At 34.9% G+C, this 15,719-nt stretch overlaps 1 protein-coding gene across 6 annotated transcripts in view; it reads right to left on the bottom strand.

The window, feature by feature from the left end:
- The window catches only part of Imp (IGF-II mRNA-binding protein), an 83,168-nt gene that overhangs the window by 42,020 nt on the left and 25,429 nt on the right, over window positions 1-15,719 (bottom strand). The window contains exon 1 of one of the 6 annotated variants that reach the window (XM_065364136.1): window positions 9,729-10,238. The exons of 4 other annotated variants lie outside the window; for them this stretch is intronic. In XM_065364136.1, coding sequence (XP_065220208.1) covers window positions 9,729-9,802 — 74 coding nt within the window. In that variant the 5' untranslated portion in view covers window positions 9,803-10,238. Of the gene's footprint in view, window positions 1-9,728; window positions 10,239-15,719 lie in introns of those variants that run through there. One more of the 6 variants, XM_065364132.1, reaches the window with a different exon arrangement.

The raw sequence follows: 15,719 nt of genomic DNA, 5'->3' as shown, positions 1-15,719 counted from the left end.
GACACCGTCAGAGTGAAGCGAGAGAAAAAGAGTAAAAAAATATACGCCGGCTCGAGCACACCATACAAGATATAGAGAATAATGGCACGGGTATTTTTCTCACGATGTATATTGTTTTTCTTCTGTCCCTGCTTTCTGCTCCCGCTGTATACCCCGAATCGAAACGTATTAAAGCGTATATACGACGTAGGAAAATAAAAATAAAAAAAAAACACTTCGACGAGTATTTTTTCATTTCATTGAGAAAAAAAATCACCGTGCTGCGTTCTCTTTTCATCTATGATGCGCGATTTCGCTTCAATATTGTATGTATTCGGGGCTGTGCCACTTACACGATCGACCTATAGCTACCTATATGATATATAGAATTGAAAAATTATCCAGCAAGGTACAGCTTATACGTCCACGTCTGAGCTAATTTCGAAAAGATCCACTACCGAGTCGGGCGTCAAGCGTCAAACATGCGTCATAAAAGAAGCCGGTCATTTGCACGACGACGTCAAAATAGGATACCTACCTATCTTTGGACTACGTCAAAAGCTACTTGAAATTTCGCCCGAATAAGCTTGACGAACTACCACTTTCTCATCTTTTACCACCCTCTCGTCAACCACCACCCACGTCGTTTACTTGTACCCACGTCATGTTACGCAACACGATGTTAATTTTTGTAACTGCGCACGTCTACCGGCTGCCCTCTGCTCGTCTCCGATACCTCGAGCCGACAGCCGCCCCCTCATCCCTAGGGGTTGAAAAATAAACGAAAGTAACATTACCAAATGAACGTAATCCGATAGCGTGGCACGTGCTTAAAAATACCCACATTATTGTCGACCGAAATCAAAACTTTCAACTTAGCAACGTCGATAGGTAATCAACGACCTGACTCGATAGGTATCTATGCGGTTCTCGTGTCTAAATCAATCCACCAACATTTTCTCCTGGAATTTGGATTAAAATGTGACTAAAATATGCACACCTAAGGTGGCCCTCGTTAGTCCAGAATACAATAAAGTACACCAACTACCAAGTACCAATTTTATTCTCCTTGTATTGGAATGCTACGCAATGCTGCACCCACGCAGACTCATGTGTAGTCAAACAGAACACCGTGAAAGTATTTTAATATTCCACCACAAATCGAAAATATTGTGTAGGAGTAAATGTGACGCGGCCAGCGAAAGCAGACCATAAGTTCCAAATTTCGTTTTATGAATGATATGAACAGCCCTTTCCTTCCTTTTTCCAATGGTCCAAACAGATCGAAAAAATATTTAAAATTGACGTTTCTGTTTACTGTTGAAGTTTTCTAATTTCAGACATGGAAAGTTCAAAAAAACGAGAAAAAATGATTTTCCAAAGTTTTTTCTCCCACTCTTCATCAACCTCAAATGACGAAAGGAAGGGAGAGGAGTTTCAAATATGTACCTATATACCTATATTTTGGTTTAATACTCCAGTAAAAAAATTGGTAAAGTATTCTAATAGAAAGTGCTCTGAATCGAGATATAAAAATCTAGATAATTTTTTTTTAAAAATTGTTGGAGCATATACCACAGATAGTACTTTTACTTCTTGATTTCGAATGCTTTAAAAATTAATCATTAAATCATAATTCATCAACAAGATAAATTCGACGAAAACAGTTCACTGACCTTACTAAATTTTTTTCAATGCATACAAAAATCAAAATTTTGATTAAAAAAGTAATCTTTAGATTTTAAAGATACACCAGTATTTTTAATTTTACAGTACATCTTTTGACAGTTATATCAATTTTCGATCTATTTCTAATAAAATTCTCTCGGTCATCAATTTTTTTACTTACATGATAATGAAAAAATGAAACATATTTTACCCAACATTTTCAGCTCTTCTCCTTTTAAAATGAATATAGGCAAAATTGAATTTTTATGCCAGAGTAACTTGAAAATTAATTAAAAATGAAAAACTAAATGAACTGTAAAACGGGCAAAAAAATGTCGTGATTTTCTATTTCAAAAAGTTAATGAAATGAAAACAAGAATAAAATGAAATCAGGCAACAGTTGAACAAAAATTTTGAAATGCCATCAGTAGCTAAATAGGTATGAGATTTCAGATTTTTTTTCACTTTGGGATTTTTTCAGATTTGACTTCAATTTTTTGTGCTTTTTTCGTTTTTGAATGACCTTTTTCATGCACCCCCCGCTCCACTTCTCAGTACCTCTTATGTATTTTCATTTTCAATTTCAACCTTCAATCACATTTTATCAACAACTAGCAAATTAGAAAATGCTACTAAGTACATACAACACATAAGATATAAAATGAAAAAAAAAATGATTTCTAAAATCAAAAAGGTACTCACAGCTTACGAGTGAATTTTTTGAACTGGGACACTCCGGTTTGAAGGAAAGAAATCAAGCTAGAGCTAGATTGAAAGGGCACGTTCTCAAACACCCCCCCCCCTCCATCAGAATTTTAGATGCTGAGGTTTATTTTTGGAGAGTTTTTGAAAATTTAGAAAAACCAAAAAACTGTTATCGTGGCAATTCGTCAAATTCTCATTAAAACGAAACCAAGCTAGATCGAAAGGGCACGTCCTAAAACTTTCGTAATCAAAATTTATTCCAGAAGTGGAAGTTCATTTTTACATTGAATTTTTGAAAATAGAAAAAAAAAACAAAAAACTCTGTTCATGGCCATTCGTCAAATTTTTAAAAACATGAAAAAAAATGAACCAGCGTGAATAATAAATACATACTCATTTCAACTGCCCCTCCCCCAACCCCACCTCGAAAACCACAAGTTTTAGGTCACGCCGGAGCCTCCAAAGAGATTTCAATTTCTTTCAAAAATTTCAAATTCGTCAGAAAGGGCCAAAAAATAAATTCTAGCATCGATAACTTTAGTCGATGAATTTTCAATTTGTCAAGTTGGATGTTTAGTATGAATGATGGTTAAAAATTGAAAACATTCAAAAGGTAAATTACACACAAAAGAAAGAAAAAATAATAAACATGGCATGTTTCTTACGTACATATTATTACGTAAACAACGAATTACTGGTATTTTACTGACGACGAAGACGTTTCGTCATTCGTGTGATAAAATTATCGCGTTCACCTTTTTTCATTTTTCTTTTGTGTAACTTCGCTATTAAATGTCAAGATATTTTGAAATTTCTAATAATTCATGCACTGTTTTCAAAAAAAAAAAAACGATAACTAGAAACTTTCAAGTTAAAAATACTGGGAATACTTTGAAAAGTATTTCAATTTTTTTCACGATAATTTGAAATTACAATTCAGGCATTTGATTTTTTTCTTAATTTCAGTAATTCCACAAAGAATGCAAAAAAAAAGGCCAAATGACGCTCGAGTGACTGAAAAAAAAGCATCGATAACTTTTGCAGCACATTGAGCACTCAAAATACCAATAACACAGAAAAATTTAGATGAAAAGTTTACATTCGTCGAATTTGAAAACAGATGATAATCGATGATTTTTCCACTATCATTAATTAGCAGAAGAGCAAATTTCAGTATATTTCCCTATCTTTCAACTCATGACTCGCAGAAAAAAATTTCAAAATCAAGATTCACTATTTGCTGGTATTGAGTAGGAAATTTTTCGTATCTTTGTAAATTTAGTTCAAAGAAATTCTAGTTCCCTGGACTGACCATGACTGGTCAGTGCGAAATTGATTGTAAAACAGTACGTTTTCAAACGAGAAGAAAACTGAAATTGTTACATCTGTATAAAAATATTGTCGAATACGGGAATCGGTATTCAAATACGAAGTGACTCGACAATCTACATATCCCAGACCTGCACAATGTATAGCTATAAATTTTCAAACTTTATCTCTAGATGATAAATTCGAACGAAATACACGAATTATTACACATATCAGTAGATAAAATACCGGATTATTTTTGGCCTTTGACGCAGATTATAGTTCATCTCTACACTATTTAGACTCAGTCGAGATAAAGAAACTTGAGCGAAAAATTTAACGATACGGTTTCGAAGAACATCGAGTCTTTATTTTATCATCTACCAATTAATTCGGTATAGGTTTTCCAGCTTCATTTCATTTAACATAATCGAATTACGAGTTTGAAAACAGGATTTTCTTATTCCGATGACGTTGCAAAGATCGTTCAGGTATTCAATTCACATTCACACCTCGTCATTCAGTGTAATCGATTCTTTTACAGGTGGAATATCTCGTTCGATACATCGGTCCACGTCTTCTAAATACAATTTTTCTCACTTTAGAAGCATTTCAAGAGTTATCTCTCCCCATCGTTCCTTTCTACATGAAATTCGAGATAATGCAGACAGCCTTCCCCCTTCTCCTTTCTCCGCAATTTTCATGTTTTTTTCAATTATTCAATCGAAACTTTTCCACTCGGCATCAAACGAACGAAATAATTTCATCATTTTGTTCAAATTTTCTTGGAAACCTGTTTCTGAGAATGTTTTTAAATTTTAACACGAGAAAATTTCCAACTCCGTTATTCTATAGTTTGTTTACAAAATCCTTTCATAATTTTTTTCTGCCCAGAGTTGAACAATTTCCTGAACAAACACATTTGTAAATTGGATGAAGCTTTTCCGAATATTCACATTTTTTTTCAATATTGGAATTTCGTTGTCTCTGAAAAAAATCATAGTTCTTCGAACTGAGAAAATTAATTCAACGTAGAAGTAATTTCGCAAGGGCAATATTCATCATTATCATCATCAGTCACAGAACTTTCACTAGCGCTGGAAACATCAATTAGACCGAATGATGATAAAAAATTGATTGATTGATACTTTATCCTCATTCCTATGTACATCGGTCGAAAAATAATTTTTTCGTTGAAAAAACAAGAACAAAATTTTCAACGAAATTTTCGCAATACGAAGAGAAGAAGAAAAGAGAGACACACCCTCCTCCCAGACATTTCACCAGCAATTTCATTACCTTCATTTTTCATTAAATTTTTTGCCATTTCAAAACCTCGTAACTAAGAAAATGGAAAATGTCTATCTAAACGTAAAATTTTCCGCTCTATATTCGCATTTTTCTTCTCATTTATCAAATTTCGAACATTATTAACATTTCTTCCCTCAATCTGATCTGAATTTCAAGCTTAAACACGTAATTTTTTTCATTTTCTCTCTTCTCTGTTTACACAGTAAAACTTCAGCTTCAGAATATTAATTTCCTTCCGATGAAAAAATCCCAGTTGGACCAACTGCTTTAAACTGCAACCAGCAAATCAATGTAATTCAAGTTCCAGTCGAGTAGAATTTCGAGTTGAGCAAAGAGAAAATTCAAGAATAACAATTTTCGGTCTTTTCAAACTAGATTTTCTAATTTTTTTTTTGCAAATTCAAAGCTATAAACGTAACGAAGTTTTCACAGAAGAATACAACAAAGAAATTGGATTGAAGACGAACGACGAGGATCAAGATTTGAAAAAGAAGAAAATGTTGTGCCGTCAGGTGGGAGAAGGGAGGCAGGGAGTAGGCTGAATCAAATGGACTATCATTTTCTGAATCTAAAACTCACTGCGCATACTTTTTACTAAGAGAAATAAAACTTACCCAGAACCTATCCTTGAATTCAAAGAACATCCTTTAGTTTTTAAACCAACTACTATATTCCTCGGACTTACTTTTGATAAAAAAAACTTACTTAGACTCCTCATTTTCTCAACATAAAACCTCATCTTAACAAACGTCTAAATTTACAAAAAATTGTGAAAAATCCAAAGTATAACCCATCACGCCAACTATTACTCCACTTGTACAAAGCTCTAATAAGTAGAAAAATTGAATATGGAAGTCCATGCTTTACAAACCTCTCAAATAAAACTACTAACATTCTGAAAACTGTTCAAAATTCCTCCTTGCGCATCTGCATAAGTGCTCTCTATTCTTCTCCAATAAATAGCATTTATTGTGAAGCTGCAGAGCTTCCTCCTGATTTTAGGAAAACTCTCATGACGAACAAATTCATAACAACTGTTGCAAATAATCCATCTCACCCTCTTCAAAAATCACTCAATGTCTTCAACTCTCAGCATTTCCTCCATACTTCAGGTCCAATCCCAGAATTTATCAAAAATATGAAAAACCAACAAATCAACCTAGAAAACCTTATCCATAAACCAATATCTTATCCCCCTTGGTCTTTCAAACCTATACAGATGGAACTCTATTTCAGAAACTACTCAAAACATGATCACTCCCCATTATTAATCAAGAGTCATTACTTAGAACTGTTATCAAACTATACAAAATATAACTTATGCTTCACAGATGGTTCAAAAATTTCCAACATTCATACTGGTTATGCTTACTCAATTAATGACAAAGTTCTCAGCTTCAAAATTCACAACTGTGCCTCAATTTTTACTGCTGAACTCACTGCCATAAAACATTGCCTAATAGATATAATTTCCTTTCAATCAGAAAATAAAAAATTCTTAATCCAAAGCAACTCTCTAAGTTCACTGCTATCCATACAAAACATTTTTTCTGACCATCCCATAGTCCAAGACATCCACAAGTCCCTTTTTAACCTCTCAAAATTATGATTACTCAATTAGCTTCATGCATGTTCCCAGCCACATAAGTATCTCTGAAAACGAAACTGTTGATAGATTAGCAAAAACAGCCGCTACCTCCTCCCATCTTACCTCTCTTACTCCTGATGATATTACATCTCTAATCACTCACAACACATTTACCAACTGGCAGAACTTTTGGTCACAACAAACTTCAAACAAACTCTTCCAACATAAAAAAACAACCCTCCCCTGGGAAAATCTAGGCCACCTGAACAGAAAAGAAGAAATCCTCATTACTAGACTAAGAATAGGCCACACAAAAATCACACATAACCACCTACGCCAAAAAGAACCAAAACCCACATGCCAATTTTGCAGAAACCAACCCACATCCATTCAACACAAACTTTTCAACAGTCCTCATTTCCTCAACTAAAACAAAACAGACTTACACTACAGATAAAAAAAAAAACCACCCACTATCCCTGACGAACCCTCTGAAATACAAAAATTCATCTCCCTAATTAAAAAACACCAATCTCACAAACCACATCTAACCCCCCCCCCCACCCACCTTTTTTACGGGTGTAATATTCTTGTAATTATAAACACCCCCAAAAATATTTTTTTTGATTTTCTAAATCGATCATTCCTGGTTTTCTTCCATTCTCATAATTATCATATTTTTGAAGAAAAAATGTAAAGATGGAAGAGAGGGGTAGGTAATAGGTATCTATAGAATCGTGAGAACAGTTGATAACAAACAGACCATTTTCCGTTCAAAAAAATCCAATTTCACGAGATGAAGAGAAGACATTTTTGAAATATCCGAGATACAATTCAAAGATAAGGGATTTCAAGTGTTCCTAATTTCTTCAGAGATGAAAACACCAATAAGGCATGGATCTAAAATTCCAATTTTTTCAAAATTCGCCAAATTATGTGGGTTTTTCCTCTTGAATAGATAAAAGAGAAGACCTTGAAAATGAAAACCTGAAAAATTCGTGGAAAACACATCAGTACAAGAAGAGAGGGAGGAGAAGCCAAGACAACTTCGCTGACTCATTTTCGAACCGAATACTTTTCTACAACACGTATCATCACGTTGACACCCAAAATACATAAATTCGGCAACACCGCACTCATCAAACTCACCGGCATTACCTCGACCATCCGCGCTTCCATATTGTACCAAAAAACGCCGGCAAATTGTCAATAATCCGCCGTTCGACTTCGAATATTAATTAATGATTATTAGAACTTGCAGAGAACAGACGAAGAAACACCACAGACCAAAAACCTTGGAAAAAGCTACGAAAGTCGAACGTTTAGTCGTTTCACGTGCCACCGAAAGGGACAACTTGCCAGTTCGATTCGAACACAAATCGAACATTAAAAATTCACGAGTCGAATTTCACGGTTTAAAAGCACAAAGGGCGGCACCCTTTTGATATAATAAAATATATAGCACGCATGTTGTACCGCTACACGCAGCAGGAGGAGAAACGTACTAGGTCTGCAAAAAGAAATATAAAATGCTTCGTAATACATAATATCGAAAGAGTCCCCAGAAATACCGGCGAAATTAACGACCACCTTAGCCAGCACCTAGGGACGAATAGTAAGTCTTCGAGAGTAAGTTGGCGAATATTTTTCTTCATTTTCCACTATTAGATACGTCGTTCAAGAACAAGAAGAGCTACAATACGATGTGTAGGAGATGTGAGGAAGCTGAGGTGGCAACTTAAAAGGTACACTTATTAGAATTAGTAGTCGACGGGGGAAAACTCAATTGTGTTTGTTTTCGAGTCGACCATGGTCGTTGGAAAAACATCGAACGATATTTCCCACCTATTGAGATCTCTTAATGGGTAATTTAGCCAGCATCTCGGGAGTCGGGAGGGGCACCACGGAGCATTTGGGGGCTTTTAATTCAACGACGCGATAATATTATCGAACCAATGAACTCTCTCACTCTACATGTAGAGGTACCTAATGTAATGCCTTCAGTACAGCACTGTGAAGCGCAATCAAGTCATAAATTTCGCACCACCGCCAGCTTATCAGCCCCCTTCGTACGAGCATATGTGTACGAGTGAATAAAAAGCACACACACACACTTACGCACGCACACTGCGACGACTTTGTTCAAACGACAGGCAACAAGTACCCACGAGGAGTTAGCGATTGCAAAAGACGACAAGTACTTAAAATTTAATGACTCGAAAAAAAAAAGGAAAAACATTCCGGTGTACGAGTAAGTGTATCTGGTGTAACGAGCGACGTGACACGTCCGTGCAGCAACTTTGGCTCAACCTGGGACCAAGGCAGGGGCGCAGGGTTACTCAAAGCTCGTAAAAATCAAAATGAACTTTCACTATCACAATGCCAAAAACCCAACAACAATACACAGTCGACGGTTCGTAATCAAATGAACCATTATCGATTTCTTTTCGTCATCGTGTACATATTTCCGGGGGCCGGCGCTGCTGCCTTGGTCGCTGCCGCGTCAGGCGAGGAGGCGATGCTCGTTAGGTTATAAATCGAACCCGAAACCGAAGCCGAAGCCGGTCCGGTATCGACACGTTGGAAAAAGTCCTCGTCCGATAACCATAATTTTTCCATTTCTTCGTAACCTTCATCCCACACAAACAAACACGACACACGCCGATCATTTTCGCCCATATTTTTCGTGTTTTCAACTTTCAACACCTCGCAGTGTTGCCACAATCTGGTGAATTTTTCGTACGATACGCCTTTGTCGTAACCCACGTACACATTTCAAAGCTTCGCGTAAACAAAACACCTCAGAGAGATAACAGATCGAAATTCACCTGTAGTCTGGTGCTCTGCGATGCCGTCATTTTACCAAAATATAACTTTCGATCGATAGATAAACCTCAGTCAGGTACTTTAGATACTAAACGGAACCACACGTAGACGTACAAAAAAAAGAAACAAAAACGCGGGTACTTTACATATGGAAAAATTTTCCGCATCGAAAAATTCCGTTCGAAATGACAACACTGGTTATGGGGCCCGCAGCACGTCGACATGTCGCTTATTAGCACCGCAGGTACAGGTACGCCGTAATGATTAGCAACAAACACGAAAATACAAAAGCTATATACGAACTAATCTAGAATGAAAAATAACACGATAATGAAATAATTACATTATTTTAGCCGACGATGTTAGATCAGCGAACTGAATCGAGCTAGAGGTTGGCGCAACAGCGCGACACAACATCCAAAAAAATTTTTCACTCGGTGGCAAAAATGATGAGCGTGAATAACCACTCCAATATTGATTCCGATATGTCAAAAAAAACACACCAAAACCATACACGCACCGACAACAAACTTCGAAGATCAAAATTATTCCACTTCACTAACACAACATCAGTATAATAGACACACCGATCACCACAACAACACGCGTATATCTATGGGTATTTTCATCAAAACCGAACTAAAAATTATTTAACGAAAAAAAAAAAAAAGAACAGGGGGAAACAGGAGTAAAAAAAGCGCAACACAAGAACAAGCGACCGAATAAACGCGAGATAAAATACGAACGAGAGCGAAATCGCGAATTGTTTTGAGAAGACGCCACAACGATCGCCACGTAGTGCGTGGAGTACACGTTACCCCCTCCTTTCTATCAACGAACGCCGGTACCGGTGTGTGTCCGTAGTGGTGTTGGTTTACTCACCATTACGCCGACACGACGATGTTGATTCTTACTCGACGTTAAACGTAAACTCTCCCGTTCTCCACTCCTCCCGCCGACTACCCGAAAGATGCGCCTGCTTCACACAAACTCGCCGCGTCCACCCCCTCCACCCTTCCCCGACTCGTAGCTACCTCTCGACTCTCTCGTCATCAACGTTCCACGTTCATTCCAACTTCCAAGATATACTACACGTACACACACGTACGTTCGTCTACGTACATATACGTATATCAAGGGGCAATACTACATAATTATATTCGGAGAGCCAGAGAGTTTGCGAGTTCGCAGGGGTTCTCAAAATGTCGCATCGTACCCGCGAACCAGTAACGAAGAACGAAGACCGAAGATCGCCGCCGTGTGTGCCTCTCCCGAGAGTCTTATTTGGACGTGTTAGTTCAGGTCATATCAACTTCATCAAACTTCTCTCCATACTTCATCATCATCTCTCATTCACGTGATGAATATAAAATAATGCGTGTAGAGTACTGTAACGATTGTAATGCACTATACCGCATTAAGTTGCTATTAAGAAACGTAATACGAGTTGAGAATAGAGTGTTGATCTTGAAAGATGAGAAATTCACAAAGGCTGAGTGACACAGACACAGCCATGTTGACATATTGACCACTTCAAAAATGATATAACGATGAAAAAATTGATAAAACAATATTTGCGAACATGAAACAAATAACCACATCACATCGTAAGGTTCAACAAGATGCCAAGGAGACAGCGGCGAGGAAAAGAGGAAGACTAGTGTCACATTCCTTTCGACAGAAACTGATCTACGAGTAGCAATGTGTTCCACACCTGACCTGATGATCTTTTCTTTTCAAAACTATATGCCACTTTATGACTTTATGCAACATTTTTACACAATTTTTAGCATTTTCCCTTAAAAATACTTCCCCATAGCAAAATGGCATTATCCAAGATTATAAATTTAAAATTTTGGAAAATTTGCGCAAAATTTACCAAAATATATGTTGGAAAAACGGCCGTACTCGAATCAAATATACTCGAAAAATAACTCCATCAACAATAACAACGTTTTATATTTTGAGTCGCAAATTTTGCAACGACAAAGTTTTGGTCTAAAAAGACCTTATACTTTAAAAGATCGTGAATACGATCTGTTATGTTTACTCTACAACGAACATGACAACAATAATCGCAACATAAAAACTCGTGATTACAAAAAAAATAACAACCAAAAGATTTAAACAGCCGAATATTATCGATAAAAATCAATTGTTTGGGGGTCGTTGATAGCCGCGTAATTCTAACAGGACAAACGAAAAACGAGACTAAATTTTGACCAAAAATGAAAACATTTTCCTTTCATTTTCGTAACAATATAGCTAAATTTTTTATTAAAATTACTTCAAAAACGAATTAAAAACCAAAATGTTGCTTTTAGCTGGAGAAACCATTGAAAACTAGGTACCTACCTACATAATTAATTAATAAAATTGATGAAATAAGATGAAAATTTTGAACAAAATCATGCGAAAATCGTTCAGAAAATTCACTAAACATTTTGAAAACTGAATCAAATAGGTATTGCAAAAATTGCTAAAGTATCATACATATAAGAAGTTAAGAACTGCAAAAATGGCCAAAAAAAAATATCAAAAATCGAGCAAAATTTCGTAATAATCGCAAATCATTGTTCAAAAATAATCAATACATGAAGAATCTAAATTATCAAAATAAAAATGAAATGTTGCAAAAATCACTAAAAAATCTCCAAAAACTGAAGAAAGATTCCCAAAATTGATCGAAATCAGGTAAAAAAAAATAACATGCAATATTGTTAAAGCTTGTTAAAAATGATACAAAAACAATTAAAACCGACTCACAGCTAATAAATACGAGTATCTCGAAATATTATTTTAAATTATCAAAATCTGATGTGAAATCAGGAAAACTGTCCCAAAATTTCACAAAAACGAAAACTGCTTGAAAATTTGTTGAATTTGAAATAGCTGAAAATGACGAACAGTTCAAAATTTGAATAAAATCCTGAATAGAATGTTCGACATATCAAAACAAAATTATAGTTGAAAAGTGAAAAAATTAAATGAAATAACTGTTATATCCATGTCAAAATGCTCGTAAAATAAATTCTTTAAAAAATTAATCAAAGCATTATGAAAATTGTAAAATAGCAATAAAAATTTCCAAAACTTCAGAAAATATTATTAAAACTGAAAAAAATTCGAAAAAAATTAACGTTTTAAAGCTAATAAAAACATCTTGGAATTGATCAAAACATCGTTTAGATTTTTCTGGAAATTACAAAAATTTATGGACAATGAGCAAAACTAGATTAAAATTTTCTGAAAACTGTGTAAAAATTCATTAAAATATTATTCAAACAGATGGCTAGTTAAAAAAGAATACAAAGATTAATTAATGAAAAATATCACTTGTCAGAATAAAATTTTGAAAACACCCTATCAAAGTAGAGGACAGCATAAACACTATATACCTAAAATCGGAATAAAAATCACTGAAAATTTCCTTCCAAAAAGTGATGAAATTTTTAATAAACATTGGAAAAACTTTTGAAAAATTGCATAAAATGTCACTAAAGCTGGTGAAATTGACGTAACAATTAAAAATGACTAAAAGTTGATAAAATGACTCAAAAATATTTGTTGAAAATACATATTATAAAACATTAGATATCGACTACAGTACATGTTGTGTGGTGTGTAGTTAGAGGTGCCATTTCAAAATTCGAACAAAATCTTGCAATACTTGAAGTATCAAAAAAAAAAAAATGAAAATAACAAAAAATTGATCAAACATTATACAGAAAGGGAGCATAATTTTCAAATTTTACCAAAAAGGACAAAATATCATGAAAACTCCTATAAAATTGACGTAAAAGTAACTGAAAATTCAACTCATGAAAAAATTGCAAGATATTGTAAAAACTTGTAAAAGTGATTTAAAAAATTAAAAAACGACTAAAAGTTCGTAAAATACAGAGAATTTGGTCAAAGAACAACAAAACCACTTCAAGAACAATGATTTCCCTAAACAGCTAAAATCATGCTAAAACGATCCCAAATAAAGATGAATTTATATCATTAATTAAAACCACCTTAAAGAATACGATTCTCTTTCTGGCTAATGTCGTTTATCAAAAATACTTCAAAAGTATAACGCAATTGGCATAACGATGTTTAATTCACCCTTCTGCTAACGCCGTTTTTTAAATCACTGTTCCAAATGAAACTCTACATTAACAAAACCGCTTCAAGAGCACTGATTCTCCCTCCTGCTAATGTTGTTTTTAGAAAATCTGGATCAACAAATGAATGATGAGATATCAGATATTGACAAAAACTACCTTCGAAAATTCTACAAATTTACTTTTTACATAACGTCGTTTTCCAAACAACCATCTGCATGCATCAACAAAACCACTTTAAGGATTATGATTCTCCTTCCAGATAACGTCCTTTTTACAAGAAATGCTTCGAATAAATAACAAAATTAACAAAACCACCTGAAAAGTTTGAATTCTTCCCTTAGTTAACGTCGTTGTTTCTCAAACCAGTGCATTGTATCAAAATTAACATTTTTGAGTAAACAAAAACCACTGTAAGAGTTAAGATTCGCTTTCCAGCTAATGTCGTTTTTTAAAAATTGTCTCAAATTAGTATAGAAATATTGATAAAACCACCTTAAGGGTTATGATTTTTCTTCCAGTTAATGTCTTTTTTTTAAAAAAACACCCTAAACGATGTTTCAAAGTTTATCCCTCTTTCCACTAGGATTTAAAAAATCATGGAGAGTGCATAGTAATTTGGGATGACCTGGGTCCTTTAAAATGTGAAAGCCCAGAGGGTCCCAAAATTCAAAGCACGTGACAATGGAGAGCTGGAAAGGATATCATAGATTATAGGTAAGTATGTAACTCAAGTTAGTTCGATGCTTTGTATGCCGTACAATGTATGTACTATGTATACAAGTAAGTAAATACACATGCAATCCTAAGTAGTATCGTATCGCATCGTACCACGAGGGTACTATCAGTTCATTACGTCACGATTTCCGGTGCGTGAAGAAATTTTTCCGATTCAAACTCGAAATATCTAGAATAGAGGGCGGACGAAGGCGAGAGTTAAATTGCTACATCGACATTATGCAGCCGTTTAATTAAGTTATTAATTTCTGTTCCTCGGTATAAGTATACAGAAATGGGGAAAAATGTACAAGAATTTCACGTGATCGGTGTACACAATGCACTTCCTGTTGCGGAAACGCCGCCGTCAAGCCGCCATCCTATATGCGAGCGCAAGTAGCAAGTACTATATGTATAAGTACGTATGGGTGCGATGTAGCGTATAGAAATGAGAGAAAAAAAAATGTCTTTTTTTCTTTCGAAATTATAGCACATGGAGCGTTTAATATGTGTATCGAGATAAGAGTAATTGTTGGGTCTTGATGCGAGTCATCGTTGATACGAACGATGCAAATTATACCCAGTACCTACCTAATGGGAGTTTTCTTGTGGCAGTGAATTTAAAAACGCGTGTTGTTAGGTGTTCAATGTGTGACCCACATAAACCTAAACCGTTGGAAAAATTCTTAGAAGCAGAGCACGAGGAAGTCTTGCGTTGTTGATGGTTTTCTGGATAAAATTTTAGAATGATACGATTTACAATAAGTAAACCCGATTGGGGGAGGGGGATATAAAAGACGCATTATTTTTAAAAATCAGAATTTTGGAGCAATTAGGAGGAGAGAAACTTTGTGTCAACTATATCACGCCCTTGGCCAATCCTGAGTCCAAATTGACCTAAGAGGCTGAAAATCTACCCTAATTGATGAATGTAAAAGGCTAAAATTTGGCTGATAAGTACATTTGGATGACAGGTATATACTTTAAAAATGTGCTTTTTATAAAGATTCTAACTTCCTACCCCTCATCATAATTTTCCAGCTTTGATAAAATAATGCTTATCTCTCAATCTCATTATTTTCAAACAATCAGAGATTTCACAACTTCTAAAATAAGGAACTTTTGGAAGTTCAACGGCTATTCTTAGACAAATTTGAGGAAGGAAAATCTAAAAATGAAATGAAAACCGCTATCACCACTTTTCCTATCTTTCGTCAGCGAAATGTGATTCATTTGGTTCAATATCCTTGAGCAAAATTAAAATAGAAGTCATCTCAACTTTTAGAGAAAAAAAGTCGTAAAACAAATTTCGAAACCTCGAAATGGTCTGGATGTCTCCGTGTTTGAAACATGGAAAACATGAAGCAAAAATGATAAATTGCTTCACTTCATCAATATACCTAAATAGGTATAGGAGATTCATACTCGTACAATAAATTATAAAATGACTTACTCATCCTCATACTAGCACATGGCATAGATGAGGTACACATTAGATACTCTTGCAA

This window comes from Planococcus citri, chromosome 4 (assembly GCF_950023065.1).
Source record: "Planococcus citri chromosome 4, ihPlaCitr1.1, whole genome shotgun sequence".
NCBI lineage: Eukaryota > Metazoa > Arthropoda > Insecta > Hemiptera > Pseudococcidae > Planococcus > Planococcus citri.
This window is presented reverse-complemented; position numbering and strand designations above follow the sequence as displayed.